General features: G+C 42.1%; 1 protein-coding gene across 34 annotated transcripts in view; it reads right to left on the bottom strand.

Annotated features, from left to right (window-relative positions):
• Positions 1 to 22,450, bottom strand: part of NRXN3 (neurexin 3) — a 1,053,186-nt gene that overhangs the window by 705,356 nt on the left and 325,380 nt on the right. For all 34 annotated transcript variants that reach the window (XR_012586787.1, XR_012586788.1, XR_012586790.1 and 31 more), the window contains 2 exons: positions 14,199 to 14,637; positions 8,736 to 9,119 (listed from right to left, as the gene is read on the bottom strand). Coding sequence is in view for 26 of the 34 variants with exons in the window: in XM_074585395.1 (XP_074441496.1) it covers positions 8,736 to 9,119; positions 14,199 to 14,637 (823 nt within the window). In the remaining 8 variants the exon portion in view is untranslated. The remainder of the gene's footprint in view (positions 1 to 8,735; positions 9,120 to 14,198; positions 14,638 to 22,450) is intronic.

Raw genomic sequence — 22,450 nt, 5'->3', positions numbered from 1 at the left:
ACAGACATGGTGCATACTCAAAGTAAGCAAGCCCATTCTGGATGATACACGTGACATGCCATTATGTGTGTTCCTGGCAGTTACCTGGGAAAGCGAGGATGAGAAGGTGAAAAAGTATTTCCTTTCTTCAGGGTGACTTACCACTTCAGATGATCCAAGTTTTAGTAAATTCTACCTTCCTCTGATACAGTGGGATTCAGGCAAGACTGACCTGCTATGACAAGCTGTCCCTTAATCTGAGAGTTACTTGAGCAGCATTGTGCCTTGACTTATAGACAGGGTGTATTTTGTGGCTTGTATTAAGGGGAAGCCATTATTCTCAGCTGCCACTTATAAAGCAGCAGACAAACAAATATGCCACACTAATAGTAGTCTTGTAGAAGAGGCTTATACTAACAAAAGTATAAGATGCTAAAAAGCATTAGCCAAATGTTCATACTCATCTACCCATCAACATCTTTTTTTGTTGCTCAAGTGCTCTTTACAGGAGCTGACAGTAGCACAAAATCTAATACAGTTTTGTATAATCATATTTCTTGAACTGGGAGGACCTTGTGAAAGCTACACTCAGCAATAAACAGCCAGAAACACAGAAGTTTAGAGAAAAACAGCAGAAATTATCTTCTTCTGTGCCATCAATTACCATATTCAGATGAGATAAAGAGCACCTGGAGTAGTAACAAATTCACATGCAGCATGGAAGGCAGGAGTGGTCTTAAATATCAAGAGCATATGATGATGGAGACAGGATGAAGAAACAGGAAAGAACACACAGACCAAAAATCATACCCAAGTCATTATAAAATAGAGGAGAGACAATCAGTTGATTTTCATACGGTCTTGGAATTTCCAGCTGCTCAGGGAAGGCTGCTGGAGATTGTCACATCAATGAGACTCTTCGAAGTTAAAGTTCAATAGCCTAAAGACCATGAAATGATCTTTTCCCAAAAAGATGTAATCACCCTGACTGCAGAATTAACCGCACACTCTTCTGTACTGAGGATATCACAAAGGAATTACAAGGCAACAAATGCCATCGCTTGTCCTAGAAACAACATATATTCAAGAGTGGATTTTGACTGAATATAAACATCTATGGACAATAAAGTTACGATGAGTGGAAAGGATCACAATATAAATCAACAGAAATGAGAGACTCTGAAATTGCTCTTTCATATTGTTTCTCTTCCCTTACAAGCCTCACCTTGGCTACACTGTCCCTACTGAATCTAGCACAACATCTCATGAGCATCTTGGGAATTGTCTGGATGTTAGAACAGAAGTTACCCCATGGAAGGCAAGAAAAGGATGCAGAGATGGAGGATACATTAAAACCTAATATAGTAGAATAATCCCGCACTTACACAACCGATTGTAGCCTTCTGCTCTGACACCCGGTCATTAGGGAGATACGCGAGGGAGCTGAGCCCAGGAAGGCCAGGCCTGTGTTTCTTGAGCAGAATTGTGTACAGCATATACCAAAGTAGTAGCTGCTTGGGCCAGCCAGAGAGGGAACAGCCACAGGTTTTACAAATGGATTGATGGCAAGTGAGAAAATGAACTTTTCATACAAATACCCTTAGTAAAAGCTAACATGCCTCAGGTCATATTCAATGGAGGCTTTACTATAAGATTAGTGAGGAACACATTAAAATGGGTGTGAAGAGATTGCGTGAACTCTTTTTCTAAATTCAGGTGGAATCTTTTTTTCTGCAGTTTGCAGACAGTTTAGGAAATTGTACAATAGGGACCTCTCTGGTACCGGTAAGTCAATGAACGGATGAGCTCTAGAACAGACCTTCTGGTTTCTAATGTCTTTTACTTTATCTCATGAAATCATAAAAATTATTCTGATGTTTTGACTTTCCTAATGTCTTTGAATATTCAAGATCCAACAGGGATTAAAAGGCATTAAAACACTGCAGCAAAGACTTTTCTCTTAATGTGTCCAGCACCCCTGGGACCTGTCAGTCCTATAAGAAAATGTATTTTCAGCAATTATCTAGCATCACACTGCAGACTCAGAAGGTCTGGACAGTCCAAAAAGCATCAACGCATTTAAGGTTTTTTAAACAAACCTTCAAATCATAATCATCACCAAGTATCTTCACTAAAATAAAAAAGAAATCTGTGCTGCTACCTGTGCTTGAGACAGCAAAGCATGCGGCACTTAAACCACGTAGTAAATGATTTTGTAGCATTTCTTATTACCAGTAATTTTACAACATCTCCGGTTATTGCATACATAATGGGCAGATGTGTGTTGTCATTAAGCTGTTCTTAGCAAACATTGCTATAAAGGTACTTGGCAGATAATAAAATGCGTAGCCCTCTGCTCAACATCAGCCTTGCCAACAGCAGGTACATCGCCGCTCACAGTGTGCCACAAAAACACAGAAAAAGCCTGGTTTGCTCAGGGTGTTAATCAGCCACCTGTGAGCAAACCCAAACAGGAAGGGACACTGATTCCAGCCCTTGGGAGGACAACTGCTGTCTTGCTGCAATGAACACTGCTCAGTAAAAGGAAAGGGCTGGAACAAGACTTTTTTTTTTTTCATTCTTACCTGGAAAAGACTCGGGCTATGTCCAGTTCTGAGCAATTAACTTCAAAGGTTTAAAATTTAAACCTCAGTGTCTTTTATTTCAGTCTTAAATGGACAGCAGTCTCATACCAACCTGCCTTTTCTAATCTTATCAGTATAGGCCTCTTAATTAAAAAAAAAAAAAAAAAAAAAACAACAAAAAAACCCCAAATAAACAAACAACCACTCCACTCAAGGCAATTAAGTGGGAGAAAACATTAAAAAGTGAGCGATCAACAACATTTGATTTTCATTGGCCTAAAATAATCTGATTTTCAGTCATCTTTTGCTTTGTGTCCTTGCTGGGCTTTTGCCCTCTGCAGTCCCTCTCAGTGTTTCAGCAGAAGGAAGGTGTGCAGAGAGCTTTCGGGATCCGCAGAAGAACAGACCTCGGGCACCTCTTTGAGCCCATGGCATTTTCCCCGCAGCTGCAGAAAACAGCTAATGTGAATACAACACACATTCCTTTCCTCCTGCTTGTTTAATGCCAGGGGCTTTGGGGTCCTTTTCAGAAAAATCCATGGGTTGTGAGGAGGTACTTGGTTATCCCAGCAAAGTACATCATCCTCCGTGAGCCAGATCCCGACTCTGACCTCTATACACCCTAAGTGCAATTAACAGCGGGGGCGCAGCGACCTGATGCTGCAACTGATGTCAAATACTAACGAATTAGAAGCCAAAGGGTACAGAAGACATTAGTACTTAAAAAACACTAAAGATGCTTCACAGTAGCTGCACCAACCCATCCTTCCCACCCCCCTGCATGTCTGTAGCAGTCCTCCAGCCCTTCTTGCTGACAAGACTTGCTACTCACCCTGATTTTTACTGGATCCAGTATGAGAAGGTAGTTACCATACAACAGGAGGAAGCATGCTACCCATTGCATTGGAGGATCCTTTTTGTCAATTCTCCCAAAGCCTGCCCTACATCTGATTACTGAAGAGCATTTAGGAAACATTCCCATGGGCTTTCAGATACGTTATGTCCTTTATTTCAAACTAACTAGCAAAACAGCAGATCTGTTGGAACAAGATACTTTAGAAGAGAGAGGCTGCACTGCAGACACTGTTCTCTGTTACTCTTCTATAAAACTCTAGGATGCAAAAATGACTAAATACTGCCAAGAGTACAAGCTCCCAAGGTATTTTTTCCCTAATGCCCAACACACCGCAACCCACAACCTAGCAAACTCAGTACAAAGCCTCAATATGTACTTGCAATCATAACTTCCATCACAAATCCACTCCCTGTGCCCGCCATTCATTTCAGAGACACCCAAAAACTGGCTTTCACTTAAGGATTCTTTCTGGCATGATTAAATCTTGCTCTCCACCATACATACTCAGATATAACAGGAGAGCAGAGAGCTCAGGGAGCAGGGGGAGGCGAGATCGTTACCAGATTACAAGACACTCAGAACATCACTTGCAGGAGGGATTGTGTCCTGTCTATTAGCTTCTTTTCTATTTTATTTGCTTTATGCCCCCACCCCAAACAAGACATCCTCTTATTTGTCAGCCTGGTAGTCTTGGCAGTTTGGCACTGTCAGTTCCTTCCCAGCACAGACAGTCACCTTCTGGAGTGCAGCAATACTGAATTATCAGACCAGAATCTCCACATAATCAATAAAATGAGACAGGCAAATTAACAAAAGGAGGCAAGCAGATCGTGTTGTTGCTTTGAATTTCCCCTGAGAAGCAACCACCTCCATCCACAGACTGCACAGGGAACTTAGACATATAGCACAGGTCCTCATTGCCAGGCTTCTACATTTTTAATCTGAGAGTACTTATCCAAGGTATCTAAAGAAGGAGGTCACAATACTATTTGAATTGAGTTCCGGCCACTTGCAAAGCCAGCAGAGTTTTACTTCCTAGCATGGTGGACAGGCACACCATCGCTCCCTTCCAACAGCTACCGTGGAATCTCTGGAATATCAGAAACTCACCCAAATGCTGCTATGTTTATAGCATCTCCTTAATTTTAACCATGGCTTGAAAAGGCTCTTCTCACATATGATTTCCACCATTGTCACACTGAGTTAGACTGGGTAGCAGGGAACCATTATGGAAAGATGATAGAGAATGGGAAGCTCAAGGATTTAAGAAAATAAATAAATAAGAGTTACCTGGTCAGCACAGACTCTGGTGCAAAGTGTGAAATGGGGACCACATCTAGCTAATTGCCAGTATTTGCTGCTGCCTTGCTTAGCCTCACAGCCTGGCATTGAGCACTTCTGGCCCATGAATCCCATTGCACTTTCATCTCCTCACCCTTCTGTGTCACCTGCCACTGGCTATTGAGCTGGAGAGAAACACAGTCTCACAAGCAGATCAAGTGAAATGTGTGAAGACTGAGGAGAGTCTTGTTTAGCTGAAGTACTTTGTCTCAGGCTTTCTGAGGATTACACAGATGTCCATATATTCTAGTTTCTACAGCAAGGACTTGAATGTAAGCATACTCGATAGAAGCCTTCATGATTTGTCTCCCAAGAATATTCTTCCCTAGTTAGTACAGGAAAAACATAGAGTTACTGAAAGAACTGGAGGAGTCCTACCAGCGCTTTTGACTCCCTGACATACCCTGCCTTGGGTGGGAGACACATCAAACATGAACTGGTCTTTGCCATATCTCACCCCATCTCTTCTATGCAATTTCAGTTACCCCAAGGAGGGACTATATTACCCTTAGAAGCTGCGACACTAAGACTGAAAACACTTTTGTCTGCTTACATCATGGCCAATACTGAATGATCGATTAGATACTGGAATTGTATGAATGAATTTGAGGCCTTGGCAGCAGTTGTCCATTCTGTGCCCTCTCAAACTGCAGCCACAGCAAGGTTTCTCCACCTGCACGGAAGTACTGCCCGAGCAGATCACTGCAACCAATGTCTATGTTGCAGCCAGTGTAACTTGCTGAATACACAGAGGTGTTATTTCACTGACAGGACAAACTCCCACAGGCTTTAGATATAGGTGACACACTGAATATCGCGTATTTGTATTGTTTCACCATGAATAAAAAGAATCCAAACCTCTTTTCTAGCTATGAAACAATCAATTTCCTTCTCGAGTCCCTTTTAGGCATATAATGTCCTTTATATGGCAAAGTATAAAATGTATGAGAAATACAGCATTATAAACGTAGAAATGTTATACCTGGAAACGGGAGATAGACTTTACCATCAACAACAAATGAATCATTCGCTTCTCTCCCTGGAATTGTACGTATGTCTTGTGTTTTTAGTACCTTAAATAAATGTTAAGTATGTGCTTTGCTTTGTGATAAAGGGTGATTTTCCTGGTAGCCAACAGGCATAGAAAATTCTTTATTCTAGGCTCCCCTGAGGTTTAACCCTTACTCTACATCTTGGGCTGCAAACCCTTTCCAAGAGTTACGCTCTTCTCTTTTAACAGGACAGAAGGCCAAGGACTGAGTAAAGAGAGTGAGACAGCCCTTCTTGGATAACAGATAGCAGACTGGAAAAGTGGGTCAATACCTGTCTCTTATTAAAAGAGCTAGCCTGCTCCTTCTTCATTCCTCCCCTTACGCACCAGCCTGGCTCCCCCCAGTCCTGTGGCAGCCCTTTAGTCACTACGCAGAAGTGCCGCTGTGGCACGGCAGCATCTCTCACTTTGATTCCCTTCCCAGTCTCCATCTCAACTTTTCTCCTTCCAACAGTATTTGGATCACAGGCCAGCTGAAGTCAGGAATTGCAACAATCCTTGGGTGTCAGACCATGAGAATGAAAAATATCATTGGTAGCCTGCAATACTTTTGTTCATGGAGGCAAAATAACTGTGCACTAACGCAGTTGCCTGATACCAAGTAGTTGTATCAGAGCAGTATGAGGCTGCTGTGTAACACCACAATAAATGTTGTGGAGTCAAATACACTTCAACCTGCACAACTCCTTTCATGTCTCCAGTCTACAAATATTTATTCCCTGTGAGCTGCTTCTCGCATTGCCAAGGAACATGAAAGCTATGTTTTGCCTGATGCTGGGCCTACGCTAGTAAGGGGTTTGTACTTTCTAGTTATAGACAAAATGAGTTTCTCAGGATTAGGACCTCTGCATATGTCTTTTATGTTGTCCTGATCTACAACATCATTGTTTTGATAACCTTAAATATGCTCTGATTCTAACACATATTTATTAGCACCTCAAGCTCCCATGCTGGTAGACATGCATTCATACATGTATCTTCCTTATTCATACTGGTGCTGGCCAGAGCATGACCAAGTTACGGATCTCAGGACAGACTTGAGATTCATTTCTCTTAAATTAAAATGCTTACGTGCTCTTACCCTACTGATTTCTTTTCACTGATGATAAAAGGAGTAAAAGCCAACACCATAGATATCTAAAGGTACACCAAATGAATCCTGTTCTTTATGTTATGTCAGGAGATGGACATGAGAGAGAGCCCAGAAAGTCCTGAATCGCAGAGTTGGTCACTCCTAATACTAAAGACAGACCAAGGGCAAGAATAACTGCAATTTTGTGGGGGAACAAAAAATTTATGGTAGCGCCTTTTTATTATGTGTGTCCAAAACCTAATCACACAACAATTGGCCAAAACAATTCCCAAAGCTGTGGCTGAGAAGACCTCTGATGTTTTTCGGAATTTTCTATTCCAATGCAGTCTACAAGAAAGAACTGCTGAGCTGACATTGCCATAGCCAGTGCCCATGAATCTTACATTTTCGCCCATGTCCTCACAGCATGGATGGCACTGTTGATGCTTCAGCTCTGTTTTAAGGACCGCTGGCAATTAACTACTATTGCTGCTTAGGGCATCATGCTACAAATTGCTGGCCATGAGAAGCTTTATGAATGATCATAGATCTTGTGCTGTAAAACCTAAACAACCCATCCATCCAGTCTACAGGAAGAAATTTGGTCATTAACAAAAACTTCCTGCAAAGAAGAGAATCCTCTGGAGAGTGAATGAATTACAAATCTCCATTCTGCCTAATATTTTATGCACTGTACCTAACTTCCACGTTCTTTCTCATAAGTGGCATGGTACTACGATCAATAATAAAAAATGCATGGGGGGACACTGAGTAGGAAAGGAGCTTCTCAAATATTTATCGCAGAAGCTCAAAAATACCTGAATTTCCAATTCTAAGACACATGCTATAACCACTAGCCTATGGTGACAAGTAAGGTAATAGAAAGAAGGGGCTGAAATCCCCAAGTGCTAACAGTTTACAGGTAATTCTTGGGTGTACTGTGAGTGCAGTTCAGCCAGAATGCAGTGCTAATGGCTAAATATTAACAGAAAGATTAGTTTTGATATAAAAAACCCCACCCTTTAGGAAGTATTTTCTTTTCTAAGTCATCTTAGCCCATCAGGTTTTTTTTAAAACCATTCACCTACCTCATTCTGAGGGTGGCACCAGCACAGTAAGGATAACAACAATTAATGGAACCACCTGGTATTTGAGAAATATATAGCTCAGATATCCCAATTAGTAAATTCCTTTCTATGTGGCCTAGAACACAGACATTTTGCTTGCCTGTACCAGCATTACTTGTGCCTCCAATCATGTGTCTTTAAATCACCAGTGAGAAGGAATAAAGATAAGATGCAGAGCATCTCCAAACATCTCCTACAGATTTGCCTTATCAGAGGCGAACTTGGAGACATATTGCTCTTAACAGTTTTTCTTAGCTGGTTTTACCCATAAACAGCCATCAAGGAAATCCTACCATGAAAAAAAGAGGAAGACTAGACAGAACTGGGATACATCATCAGTCCCATGCAAGAAAAATCGTCATAATTCAAGTTCACACTTGGTACTGTTTCAAGTAATTTGCCTGAGACTTCTGGCATGCAGCATCATTTTCTGCCTTAGGAGACAAACCATATTCAGTCAAAGAAATCCTGGAACCTGAAGACAAGGTCTTCAGAAGGCTTAGGGAGTGAAGTGGCAGATGAAGAAGGTAAGCTCACAAAATGAAGGTAGAAAAGACTGGAAGGAAATGATCAGAGAAGAAACCTTTCTTAGCGTGGGGACTGGAACTTAGCATTGGGAAGACCAACAAGGGCAGGGGAAAGTTTCATGGAAAAATTGGATTTTGTTCTAGTCCTCCTGCATACTTTCATCTCTGTGTAACTGAGGTCAGGAAACTCAGCTTACCTCGCTCACACGTTCTACCCCAATAGCCGGTGCCAGTGCAGTCACAAATGAAGCGGTTCCAGCCATCCTTGCAGACTGCATTATTCTTACACGGATAGCTGTCGCACTGCTTGGTGCTGAGGCGGGAGCAGGAGGACTTGACGCCTGCAGCATTCTGCGCCTCTGCCAGCTGCCGGATGTTCTTGCTTCGTCCATCGATGAACAAGTCTCGGATACAGCCGACGTAGCCATAGTTCAGCATTGCTGTCCAGAGCTCTGTGGGAAGGATGAGACCTGCCCGGTTCTCCGGCAGCCCACCGAGGTACATGTCGCCTTCCAGATCTAGAATCTCACTCTCCCCACTAGCGGTGAATGGGGTGCGTCTGCTGTTCACTGATATAGTACCTAAATGAGGAGGATAAGGAGACATCAACACTTTCAGTAACAGACTCAGTCTAGTTCATTTTTTTCCAATAACTGAGTGAGGTTCAGCGCAGGAGAGTGAAGGCAGCGTCTTCCACACAGCTCCCTCTCCTCCTGAGCCACAGACCATAAGTACCTCCATGCAGTGACTGATCATCACGTGTCTGTATCCCAACTATATGGTCACAAGCAAAACAATGCAACGGCTAAATAATAACATGTAAAAACTGAGCATCATTCAGTGGTATTCATCCAGCAAAGCACAGACTTACTGAGAACATACAGGAGTTGGATGGTATCAGGGTTGGAGAGAAAAAAAGATAAGTAAAAGCATATTAATCCACATTTGTAGCTCTTCCAGAAAACACTTAATCAGTACATCCAAATCTGGAGTTGGATAATGGAACTAAATAGACCCCCATCAAGTTTGTAGATGACATCAAATTGGGGAGAATGGCTGATGCATTGGAGGAAGCACAGGGCTACCATTCAGAGAAACCTTTACAAGGTAGAGCAAAGGACTGATAGAAATGTTTGATGTAAACCAACAACAATAAATACAAAGTCCTACACCTGGGGCAGAATAACCTCACACATAAGTACAGGCTGGAGACCAGCTGGCTAAGGAGCAACTCTGCAGAAAAGGACCTGGGGATATGTGGACAATAATTTGAACACAAGTCATCAGTGTGCACTCGCAGTGACAAGAGACACTGATCACACAGGTTGCAGCAAGGGAAACTCCAACTCCATAGAAAGGAACATTTTTCACCATGAGGGTGGTCAAAAGCGGGAACATAAACCTCAGAGAGGTCCTGGGGTCACCGTCCTGAAGGCATTCAAAACACAACTGGACACGACCCTGAAGAAAGCATAGATTTCGGCAGAGTTTGGACTAGGAATCTCCAGAAGTTTGTTCCAAAATAAATTACTCTATGGTTTTACAAAGAAAGTTAAGTATTCTAACTTCTATTTCACAAACAGGAAAATTGAGGTAGAGAAAGATAAAGGTTATCTCTGAAGAAAAGTTATTATGAAATCCATAGCAGCTTCCATATACTCCAAGCGAGATGTCAGCATATTGCACTGAGGCCATTCCTATATATTTCAAGAAATTGTCCCAGCACATAAAATAATCCGAACATATAATACAGAAATATAATCAGAATGCATGAAAAAGATGCAGAAAAGTGAAGTGACTTGTTTAAGGTCAGACAGTGCACCCAAAGAGAAAAAGGGAACATAACGCAGGTCTCACATCCCAGAGCAGCGTACTCTTCAGAAGAGCATTCAGCAGCTTTCATGATAGGGACATCTGCCCACCAGACACTCAGCTACAAATCAGCAATTCACTCTCCCTGGCTATAAATCACTGCATCCAACTGCCTTGTCATTAAGATAGTCTGTCCTCAGAGACAACTATCCGAGCTTTAAGATTAATTCCACATCGTTGCTTTTTTATCAGACACCCCTACGATAACGTGGGAGAGTTTAGTTAATAGAGTTAGCTCTATTTTGTGTCTTCTGTGAGAAAGTGGAGTCGTGTACACATGCTTTTTCTTCAGTTGTAATAGGTGTCTTCTTAAAGAACAGCACGTATGACACAGATACAAGGTATTTCATGTGTGTGATGTTCAGTAATAATTTAGGAATAATGTCAGAGGCAGCAGAGTGCCAGAAGCAACAGAGGCGTTACAAATTAAAGGCTCAAAGAGAACCAAGGTTATTTGATGAATCATTTTGTAAGAACAAGCTGCAGCACCACATTTTCCCTTTTACAAAGTAAGAAAAGAGAAGATGTGACAATACACCTACAGTCATAAAGGCAGCATGTCCCAGAGCCACAGGATCACAGCCTCCCTTCCAGCATCTCCGCTGTCACTTCTCAAAAGCAGCATGTGGAATACATATTACTCAAAAAGACTAGAACAAACCAAAATATTAGAGGGCTGAGGCCCAGACAGCTGCTACTATGGAGAAAACAAACACCACCTCACAAAAGCCACAAAGGTAAAGAATCCCCCCAAAAAGAGAAGAAATACCGGATATACCAAGACAAAGTGTAAAACCTGGAGAAAGAGCGTGAGATGATGAAAGGAAACAGGCTAGACAGCAGCCTAAACTTTCTGCCAGTGTTTTGTACCCTGCTACTATTCCTGTAAGGAGATGGCACTAGCTTGGATGCACAGCACTTTTGACGAAGCTGCTGAAATGAAGAAGTTCTGAATTGGCCCTAAGAAGGAGCAGTCACATGAGCTAACTTTTTTTCTTCCACCCCCCAATCCCATGTTTGCGACTCTGTTCAGGTAGATCAAATCCCACCTTGAGAAATCAGAAGCATCTAAGCATCTCCTTTCCAGTCCCTTAGGCACTTCATACCGGGCTACAGAACAAACAGACCAAAAGACCACAGTTCCTGAGGGCAGAGCTGGCATACAAAGCAGTGCAGTGATGCAACTGTAGACCAGACCTTCCAGATAAGATTTTTAGTGTCTGAGTGGGTGGGACATGTGTGTTTTGTAGCTGATGACCAGCCAAAAACGTTGTCTTGTGTAACATGCTCAGTCTTCCCCAGGTAGAAACTGTGGCACGTTTTGTAGATGCTTTGTAGGAGCTTTCCCCAAGGATGGCAAGTTTACAGGACACTAGGTGTCCGTGTCCACGCTGTCAGCTTCTGTCAGAGCAGAGAGAAAAAACAGCTTTTGTTGCTCTGGCAGCCAACGCAGACCAAAGCATACACAAAGCCTAAGGGGACTAGAGGTGCCAGAGGTTATTCCAGCACGACTGCCATGCTTCCCCAGCATTTGCACTCCTGCCTTAGTATATTGCAGTAGTCAACATTTGGATTTTTAGGCTATTTTACTAAGCTCAGCAGAGCGTGAAGTTTTGGACTGTTACAGAAATGGGAAGAAGAACGGGAGAGATGACACCTAATAAAAGCCTGGCTGCTTTAGTAATGAGAATCAGAACCTCTAGATCGCTAGCTCATTAAACCCAAATGGCTGTTTTGTAGCCTACATTAAGTAAGTTCATTATTGCAGTTCAGTTTCTAGAAGACAGGCATCCACATTTTAAAAAATAAAATAAAATAAAAATCTTCAAGGTGTAACCGTTCTCTGGTCCACACATGGGAGAAAAGCCAAGGACTAAACAAGAAAAAATCCTGAACTTACTTCTCACACCTATCAAAAGTACCACTGGATAAGAGTAGTTGACACTTGCTAAGGGTATGGTGTGAAGAAATCAATGCCAGTATCCTGGTTTTCTGGGGAGACAAGACATTAGTCACTAGGACCATTAACCCAGTACTTGTCATCAGCAGAAAATGCAATTGTAAAAAAAAAAAAAAAAAAAAAAAAAGAGGAAAAAAAAAAGAGAAGACAAGAACATTCAAACCGCTTAATTCTTGTCGAGCAAAGAGCTTTTAATTCAAAATCTGTTATCTTTAATCAGTGTCCAGAACGTCACAAGCCTCCCTGCCAAGCGACAAACAAGTCAGTCCTGCAGTCTCCGTTCACCGAGTAGCAGTGCTGTCTGTCACACCCTCCCAGTCCAAATGAACATGTGCCCTCTTCCTAGGTTTTTACAAACTTAGCAGAGAGGTTAGTGTCATTTCTGTTTATTCTCCTTCTGCAGCTGCCTCTCCAGGGACCAGACAGTCCCCAAGTGAGCAAGCAAAACCAAAGGCAGTACTGAATGAAACTAATTGAGTTTATCCTTGGAAGTTAATTAAATTTTAGCAACTCTAAAGAAATCAAAGCTACATTTATTTATTTATGGCTTCCTTTATAAAATGTTCCTATCGATGTCTTTAGGAGATAGCAATATATAACCACAGATATTAAGTCCTAGTAGAGCACTGCACCATGCCAAACACAAAGAAACTCCTCACGTGATCAAAGTAAAAACCAGCTTCAGGCAAAGACCTGTAAAAACAGCTTGGCTTTGCATGGTATCTAAAAGTCAGCTCTTTTGAAAACTCAAGGGAAGCAAATTCTAGCACTGCGTCCTCTCTACTGATGGCATTCAGCAACTGGAAACATAAAATTAGGGACCTAAAGCTATCATCTGGAGATCACCAGACAAATCCCAAATCCACTTGCAAATGTAAGCAAAATTCCCTTTGAAGGGATATACAGCCAGGCTTTGAGATCCCAACAGTTCAGGAAGAATTCAAGTACAATTGTTTGCAAATTCTCAAGATGAAGTTACAGTATTTGATCATTTTTGTTTTCCTTAGACAATTTCAGAGTACATCATGAATATATTAGCTTGATATCCAGAATTAGAAACAAAAAAACCCCACCTCTTGGTAATTGCATGGTAGGTATATTATTAGAAATAAACTAAACCACATTTTTACAGATAAGAAGCTGTAAGGAAATAAAGGATCTGACTCAGATATTAAGACTAGAATTTGGCATCCAAGAGAGAGTAAGGAAACCTAACTGAAAACTACAAGATACTAAAGAAAACAGAATAGGATGAAAATAGGATGAAAATGTTGATTTGACATAATTTTGTCACTGGTTGTGCCCATTACTTGTATTTTCCTCGTGACAAGATCCCAAATCCCTGCTCTTTAAAGACACAAGATCCAGGACAAGATGGTAATATTAGGTCACAGCAATAAGTTTCATTTGGTTTCTACTAAGTTTTCTTTTTGAACAGAGATCCAAAGTCGATCAGTAAGAATTTCTCAAATCAAGAACTACATAATAATGGTTCTGAAGGATCTTAAACCTTACTGTGGCCTACAAAGAAATCTTCACTATAATTATGCATGTAATTGCAAGGATAGGTCCAGAACATCTAAAGACTGTGAGTAAAATATTAATAGACTGTCTCTGTGATGTGCTATCTGAAGTTCACACTGAACATTTAATGAAAACCTAGCCATTCACATCTTTGCTTTGCTGGATAAACATCACTGGAGTAACACTAAGTTTTTGTAAGAAGGTGACTCATATCTAACAGGTTTTGAGGGTTCTGAGAATTAATACACAGCCCTAGGTCTGGATCTGAAAAATGAATCTACTTAAGAAAAAGTCATCACTCTACCCGATCTTCCATCTCGTTGAATATCCACATGATACCACTCTCCATCATTGGCTTTCTTTTGGGTGGCCTTGACTTTAATGGTCCCAGAGCCCATGTCCAGCAGCAAGTAGAGGTTCCCATCTAGAAGCTCAACTGCAAAGAAGTCTACCTTTGTATTTTTCTGGCTCCTGGCATCTTTCCTCTCCTGAGGCTTGCCATGGGTGAAAAGGATCAGTCCATTGGGTTCAGTGGTTCGGAAATCAAATGAGATGGAGCCCATCCTTTTGGTATTCCATTTAGGCAGGCTAATATAGGCCTCAGGTGTCTCAAAGCTGATGGGATCCAGTGTGGCCACATTCTCACATACGAATTTCACTTCCCCGTAGATCTTCATCTTTGTATCACCAATCCGTGCCAAGCGAGACAGCTCCAGACGAATGTCGTTATTCTTATAAACAACCTGCCAGACACAAGGAAAAATACCATACATCAATCCTGCATACAGTACAAATACCCCAATTACTTTCAGCCAAAAGTAAACTTCTCCCAAAAGGCAGTGGGGACCAGAAAGGAGACCGTGCAAGAGTCTGACATGATGACAGAGGGAGAGAGGACCGTGTATAGAAATGACAGCAACGGGTACTTGGCAATGACTATAGATCAGATAAGCAGGCAGAAGAGAACATTTAACTGAAGGACAGTGAGAACAATTAACTCTACCACAGACCCACTCTGCTGTAAAAGCTTTTGTACATAAAATACAGTGTGTGTCTGGTATCATGCTGTTATATTTGCATAAATCCCATACAAAATACATAACAAAGTGTAACCTCCATGTCCATCTCTGCTAGCCACAGTGGGGAACTCTGTACCACCACTGTCATTTCTCTATTATTCCTATAAGCCCACTTAACTACTAGGAGAGAGATGCAAAAAAAAAAAATTTAAGCGAGTTGCTGTGAACTGTTGGTGATTGCCCTGTGGCTCCTGAAGAGCTACAAGAAAAAATAAACAAAGTCTTAAAATTTCTCTGACCAAGACATCTTAGGCACAAACTTGCTACGGAGATATCTGCACAGCTTACCCTCGCTTCAAGAAACCTACGCTCTCCATGCTAACGCATAAAAGCCTGTACGTATTCAGTGCCTGGACTCTTACTCTCTTTGGGTGAAGGACCAGAACTCTGGTCTCTGTTGCTACGTGGATGGAAGTTTGCCACGGGAAGAGTCCCAAACAGGCAAGCACTCCTGGAGCATGCCTGGCTTGCTCAGCAGTCCAGACCTCCTCTCTTCTCTTTCTCATAGGTACAGAATTAATTCCTTGCAAAGAGGACTCCTCTCTGCCCCAAGCCATTCTCACACAGGCAGGGACTGGAAAAGGCACAAAACTGAAATATTTGTAAACCGTACTTCCTCTCAACCACCTTCCACCATCCTAAACCCCGAGCTGGCACATGAAGCAAGCAAAAGCATTTCTGCAACTAACACAATTTTGATTGAATTCGTGTTCTGTGACACTACTGAAGACTCTGATTTCTTCTACGGAGTTGTTATTTTAAAATACTTTGTGTGTATTACATATAGCATACCCATACAGACGCATTTGATTTCTGCTTTCAAAACTCTAGCAGGATGAGTTGTCAGCAATTTGCTATGAAAAAAAGAAGGGAAAGGAGATACGCATTGTTAATTCTACAAATAGGAAAGGGAAGTCAGAGAAATGAGCGTGCAGTAAATATTAAAAGGCAAATGAGAGAGAGAATGAAGGATAAGCTTCTGAAGTAGGTAACCTCAGGATGAAAAATAAATTAAATCACCGTTCAACTCATTTGAGGCAAGCGAAGAATTTCCAGCTTTCGCTAAGCATTAAAGGAGAACTTCCCTAGTGCAGCCTGCACAGCATCAGATTTTCCTTTTGCAAAGGCAAAACACCCTACATCAGAGTGAAAGGAGAAGTCAGCTGTTAATTCCCATTTGAGTTATGGCACAAAGCTGTAGTTCCTCCCAGCAGAGGACAGTATTGACCCACAATAGCTTCTTTTGCTCCAGTTCCCAATAAAGCACCCTGCCCTCGCACAGGCTTCAAACACATCAAGTCTATTAATATCTGCAACAGGAATAAAATACATTTTCGATCTGTGGGATGGTAGTAGTTTCATTCTACGGATTAACCATGTCAAATGCTCTCGCTAGACAGATCATGCACCTCCTTCCAGTGACTCAGCAAGGCTGTGTGCTACAGCCTCCCCCTCTTGCCAGGCAATGAGGTGCACCTCAGCCAGACAGCATTGATGAGCTGCAGCTACCTTTGGATCCAGGAAAGGCCGACATAAGAAGCTTGAGATGTACTCCATGCGCACGGAGCTATCTGGACTGCCCAGGGCTTCTGCACATGCTTTGTGCGTGCAGAAAGCCCAGTGCTTTCCACAAAGACTAGTTCGGAGCACTGCATGCACTCCTGGCTCTGCGTCTCAAGGAAACAGAGGAGCTGAAGGTACAGAGGGAAATAAATAGTACAATTAAGAGGGAGGAGCAGGATGCTTTATAAGGATAGCCTGAAAAGGCCAGGGCTCACATTTGGAGAGGTCTGAGAAAAAATATGACTGAAGATGGAGAAGGTTAATGTAGAACTAACTGCTCTTTGACAAATCCAGCAATAATAGAACTAGAGGCACTCGTTGGAACTTGTAGGGTATCAGTTTAAAATGGATTTTTAGAAGTACTTATTTACACATAGGGTAGTGAACTTCTGGAACTTGCTGCCACAGAAGGTTGTGGAAGCAGAGAGCATCAGCAGGCCCAAAAAGAACAAGCAAGATAAATGGACAGCAAGTCCACAAACTGATATTAAAGGCAAAAGGAAGGGACGGACCTTCTAATAATCCTAATCCAATAACAATGGATGTTGTGGGAATGTAAGGGGAATGCACACTGATAGCAGCCACGCTCACGTGCTCTCCCTAAATAGCACTTCACCTGCCACTGTTGCAGGCAGAATAATAGCTAAATGGATTGACTGTTCTTCAGGCCCACTAGGGCTTTTCTCATGTTCTTAATGAATCTACGTGTATAGTAAGTTGTGCACAATCTACTTCTTATCCCACTGCAGGGACAGCCTGGAAAAGAGGGTAATTGGAAATGGGTTCCTGTGGACAAAGTCCTTCTGCCAGCACATACACGTGGGACTCCTTGACTGGTACGACTTTGGCACAACACTGCATTTTTGGTTTCACCCCAGTATGGAGTTGCTTTGGTGGGCAAGAAAATGCCAGGCTTGAACAAACTGTGACTTTAATGATCCTAACATAGGAGAACTGCCCCTATAGGATACTACTAGCTGTTGCACAAACCAACACTCCTCTAAACTGTATCTTGACCCAGTCTTTCCCCACATGAGATGAGCAGACTTGAGTAACAATTCCCATCTCTTCTGGGGAAATGCAGAGGGTCTGCCTCTGGGTTTATCTGGGGTTTGCTGCAGACTGTCTTGTACCAGGGTCTTGCTGCAGACCATACACATGTGGTCATACCAGTACCACAGCTGGAGAATCCTTGAGACAGAAGACTTTCAAAGGATCTAGAGAAAATTACATGGAGTTAATTGTAACCTAGAAAGTCACTAACAATGGAGGATCTGAGAGTGAGTTTGAAAGAAAGGACCAAGAAAGCAAGCACAAAGGAAAACCTGGGAAAAAGAGGAGAAAGGGTGTTGAATAGGTACAAGAGTTCTGAATTCAATCTTTTCAAAGAAACAGATCCACCTCAATCTGAATCTCTATTATTCAAGTGTTTGCTGTTCTACGTTATTTTCTTTAAAAGAACCTAAACCCACAACCTAGCTGAAGAAATTTAAAAGGCATCTATGTTTAAGGAAAAAAGTACAAGTGTTCACATAGCTGACTTGAGGTATCATTAACAGCCACATGCGGACATCAAGATCTTGATGTACAATCAGGTACATCTCAGCACTATAAACAAAAGGATAAAAATAATCCTTGGATGTAAAACCAAGGTGAATCCTGAGCAGGAAGAGAGAGACAACAGCATCTCTGGCTTGGACAATGAGACACTAAGGCAGCTTCTGATACCCACGGTTCAATTGTTAAACCAAAGATTCAAGAATGAGAAACAGGAATATAATTAAATGACTGGAATGCATGTCCCATAGTGAAGAACATTCAAATTCAGTCTGTTTAATAGGTATAGGTTAAAGGGTGATTCGATTACCATCTACGAGTACCTGTGCAGAAAATGGAATTTGGCAATAGAGAGCTCTTCAATCCATGTGACAAAAGAATAATGGGATCTGGGGGCTAGAAACTGAAGTTAGAGAAATTCACATTTTAAAATATTATGACTTATTTTTACATGAGGGTAATTTGCTATTGAAATAAGATACTACAGGTTATGGTGTGTTCTCTGCTAGTGGCAAACTTTAAATTAAAATAATATCTTGTTTTCTCTAAAAGACATAGTGAGACAGGAATTAATTATATAGCAAATCAGCCTAGATTATCATAATGGCTCTTTCTGGCCTCATAACCTATGAATCTCTGTGTTTTAATGAAATCAACAGATGCTTCAGTGCAGTTTTCCAGGATAGATGAAACACATCCTTCCCAAATGTTAAAAATGCCTGGTAAAGAAGATGCTTATATCAATTCTGGTCTGACTTGCCACCAGTGCTTTCAGTGAGGCTTTTTTATACGTTTGTGATCCTACTTTGCCACAACTCATTAAAAAGGAAGGCAAGTAAAAACTCTAGGACAAAAAACTTGATTCTACAGTTCTAAATATACGAGCTTCAAGAACTAGTTTCTTAGAGAGTCACTTACGGCAAGCCAGAGAAGAAACGTTTTCACGTTTCACTGAGGAAGCTATCTGCCAGCAATAGAACATCATCTGCGTAACACTTCCTACCTCGTACTCTCATTTTACCAGCAATCTCTGAACTAACTTGAGGGCTCTTCGGGATATACCAAAATACCGATTGAAACCCCCACCCCTCTAACTCCAAATGAGGCCGTGACTGACTCAGAGAGCTGACCCTCACTAGGCCATAGTCTTCTAGTGCCACTCTGGGACATAGCTTCCATAACAACTTCGAAGTAAGCAAAGCAATGAAAGCAGTGCCCATAAATTTTTGTCAGATGGCTTTCTGAACAAAGCCCATCTTGCCTGTTTAAACAGAGACAAGCTTGAGTTCATCCCGTGTCCGGTATGTGTATCAGAGAAAGTCAAGAGGCCTAAGGGAGTCAAGGAGATGATTCCTGGTACAGACGTACACATCTACTTTACAGTTATTCCCAGAAGAAGGTAGCGAAGAGAAACGGGAACAAAATGACTAGTAAAAGCTACGCATAGAGCATTTGAAAAGTAACCTTCATGCTTCCAATCTTAAAATAGCTTTACATTCCAAAAATGAAATTAGAACAATGAAATAAGTGTGGGTTTTTTCCTTTTCCTTGAAGACTGCTTCTAAATACACTTTAAAAGAGGAATTTTTTTGCTATTCAGTGCCTTTGTTTAATGAATTAGACCGGTACCGATGGTTGGCCAGGGACAGGATAGTCCAGATACACACAGTCTTTGATAATCAGCAGTAGAATTCCAGGACATCTGAGACATTTTGAGGGGTAGAAAGATATACAGTAAATTAGGTTTCCTTTAAAACTGCTGAGAAAGAAGAGTTTGTTTTAAGCTGAGCTAAAACAAATTGGCAATCTAGTTTTGAGGCTTCTTAAAAATGGCAACTTTGCAATTCTGAAGCATTCAAGGAATTTCTCCAGCTAAACTTATAAGAAGCTTCACACGTGGGTTAATGAGAGCTCTAATCAGATGGCTTTTCACAATGATGAAAAGCGTCTCTCTGCAATCAAGTGAAGATGCAGATAGAGAGAGAGCAACAAAAGTGAGGAAAAATGATGTGCTAGGCTTGGCCAGTGGCCAATATAAAAATTCCTCTACAAGTTGGTGCTATTAAGCAGGAAACATGGTTTTCAGTGCAGGCTGGACACAGGCATGCTCCAAAGGGGAATGGCCATTGATAGCCTGGCAAATTAGATGACCATCATGAAAAAGCGCAATAACCTGAAGCCTATCTAAGTTTAGCTAGCTAGGTGTATCAGGTTTGCGTGACACGTTTTGGTAGCAAGAGGGCTACAGGGGTGGCATCTGTGAGAAGCTGCTAGAAGTTTCCCCTGTGTCAACAGAGCCAATGCCAGCTGGCTCCAGGATGGACCCACCACTGGCCAAGGCCAAGCCAATCGGTGACAGTGGTAGCGCCTCAGGGATAACATATTTAAGAAGCAGGGGGCAAACTGTGCAAGAGAAACTGCAGCTGGAGTGAGAAGTGAGAATACATGAGAGCAAGAACTCTACAGGCACCAAGGTCAGTGAAGAAGGAGCAGGAGGAGGTGCTTCAGGCACTGGAGCATGGAATCCCCTGCAGCCCATGGTGAAGAGCATGGTGAGTCAGGCTGTGCCCCTGCAGCCCATGGAGGTTAATGGAGGAGCAGATATCCACCTGCAGCCCATGGAGGACCCCATGCCAGAGCAGACAGATGACTGAAGGAGGCTGTGATCCCAGGTGAAGTCCACACTGCAGCAGGTTCCTGGCAGGACCTGCAGGCCCATGGAAAGAGAGGAGCCCACACTGGAGCAGTTTTGCTGGCAGGACTTGTGACCCCATGGGGAACACACACTGGAGCAGTCTGTTCCTGAAGGACTGCACCCCATGGAAGGGACTCATGCTGGAGCTGTTTGTGAAGAACTGTAGCCCGTGTGAAGCGCTCACATTGGAGAAGTTTGTGCAGGACTGTCTCCCGTGGGAGAGACCCCACACTGGAGCAGGGGAAGAGTGTGAGGAGTCCTCCCCCTGAGAAGGAAAAAGCAGCAGAAACAACATGTGATGAACTGACTACAACCCCCATTCCCCATCCCCCTGCACTGGTCAGGGGGAGGAGGCAGAGAAATTGGGAGTAAAGTTAAGCCTGGGAAGAAGGGAGGGTTGTAGGGGAAGGTGTTTTAAGATTTAGTTTTTGTTTCTCATTATTCTCCTCTGATTTGATTGGTAATAAAATAAATTAATTTTCCCCAAGTCAAGCCTCTTTTGCCTGTGACAGTAATTAGTGAATGATCTTTCCCTGTCCTTATCTCGACACATGACCCTTTCGTTATATTTTCTCTCCCTTGTCCAGCTGAGGAGGGGAGCGATAGAGTGGCTTTGGTGGGCACCTGGTGTCCAGCCAGGATCAACCCACTGCACTAGGAATTCAGCCAAGTTACTAACTTACTGTGTCCTGTGTATCACCAATTGCTTTTTTCTGTCCCAGGCTGCCCCCCTTCACCCACTGCCCGTATCACTTCTCAGAAGGACTAACTGCAAGACATCCTTAAAGGCACCTGTACTGAACCAGCCAAGTTCCTGCAGCTTAACAAATTACAGTTTATCAGCTGGTTTACCAGAACTATATGTTTCTAGCCTGCCCTGACCAGCAAGTAGAAACAAACACACCAACGAACGGTGCTTTACTTTGTGCTTGGGACAGACTATGTATGCAGCGATCCGAGACTTCAGTGATGGGTAAGTAAAGCTGATATACTTATTTAAAGAACTGCATGTGGACTGTGCATACCTCGTCTAAACATATTTGATGGTTCGCTGGGATAACAACTGCATTCAGGTAATAAAAACAACACAATAACCATTCACCACACTGAAGAAGTTAATTTGCCTGTCCTGAAAAACAATACATCAAACATTGATGGTAAGTAACTGAAACCAAACCAATATGACTCAAATACGATTTGTGCTATGTTGACTAAAGTAATGAGATCCTACATTCTATATGAATTATGTTTAACAAAGAACATGTGTTTACCCAGCTAAAAATAGGAATATAGTGAGTAGAACGCTTCAACAATAAGGCAGAACTATTTCGAGCTTCCCTAGAAATTCTTTTCCACCTTACAACAGGTTCTGAATAACTTCAAGTTTTGTGGAAATCTCCAGAAGAGAAAAGAGATTGTTTCAATTCTAGAAGACTTATAGGAAGACAGAGAGAAGCACTCCCTGAAGTAGGATAGAAAGAAAAGGGATTCAAGGTGCCAGTAAAAAAGGGCTGAAAAAGGCAGGGTGGAATTTCTTCAACCGTTCCAGTGAGAATGCCTCCTTAACAGATACTGAGGACAGAGGACCCAGTACTTCATTGTGGTCATAATTATCCTTTAAGCCAAAATATAAGCCCCTGCTGCTCATCAGAATTCAGGACA

The sequence above is a fragment of the Larus michahellis genome, chromosome 4 (assembly GCF_964199755.1).
Source record: "Larus michahellis chromosome 4, bLarMic1.1, whole genome shotgun sequence".
NCBI lineage: Eukaryota > Metazoa > Chordata > Aves > Charadriiformes > Laridae > Larus > Larus michahellis.
This window is presented reverse-complemented; position numbering and strand designations above follow the sequence as displayed.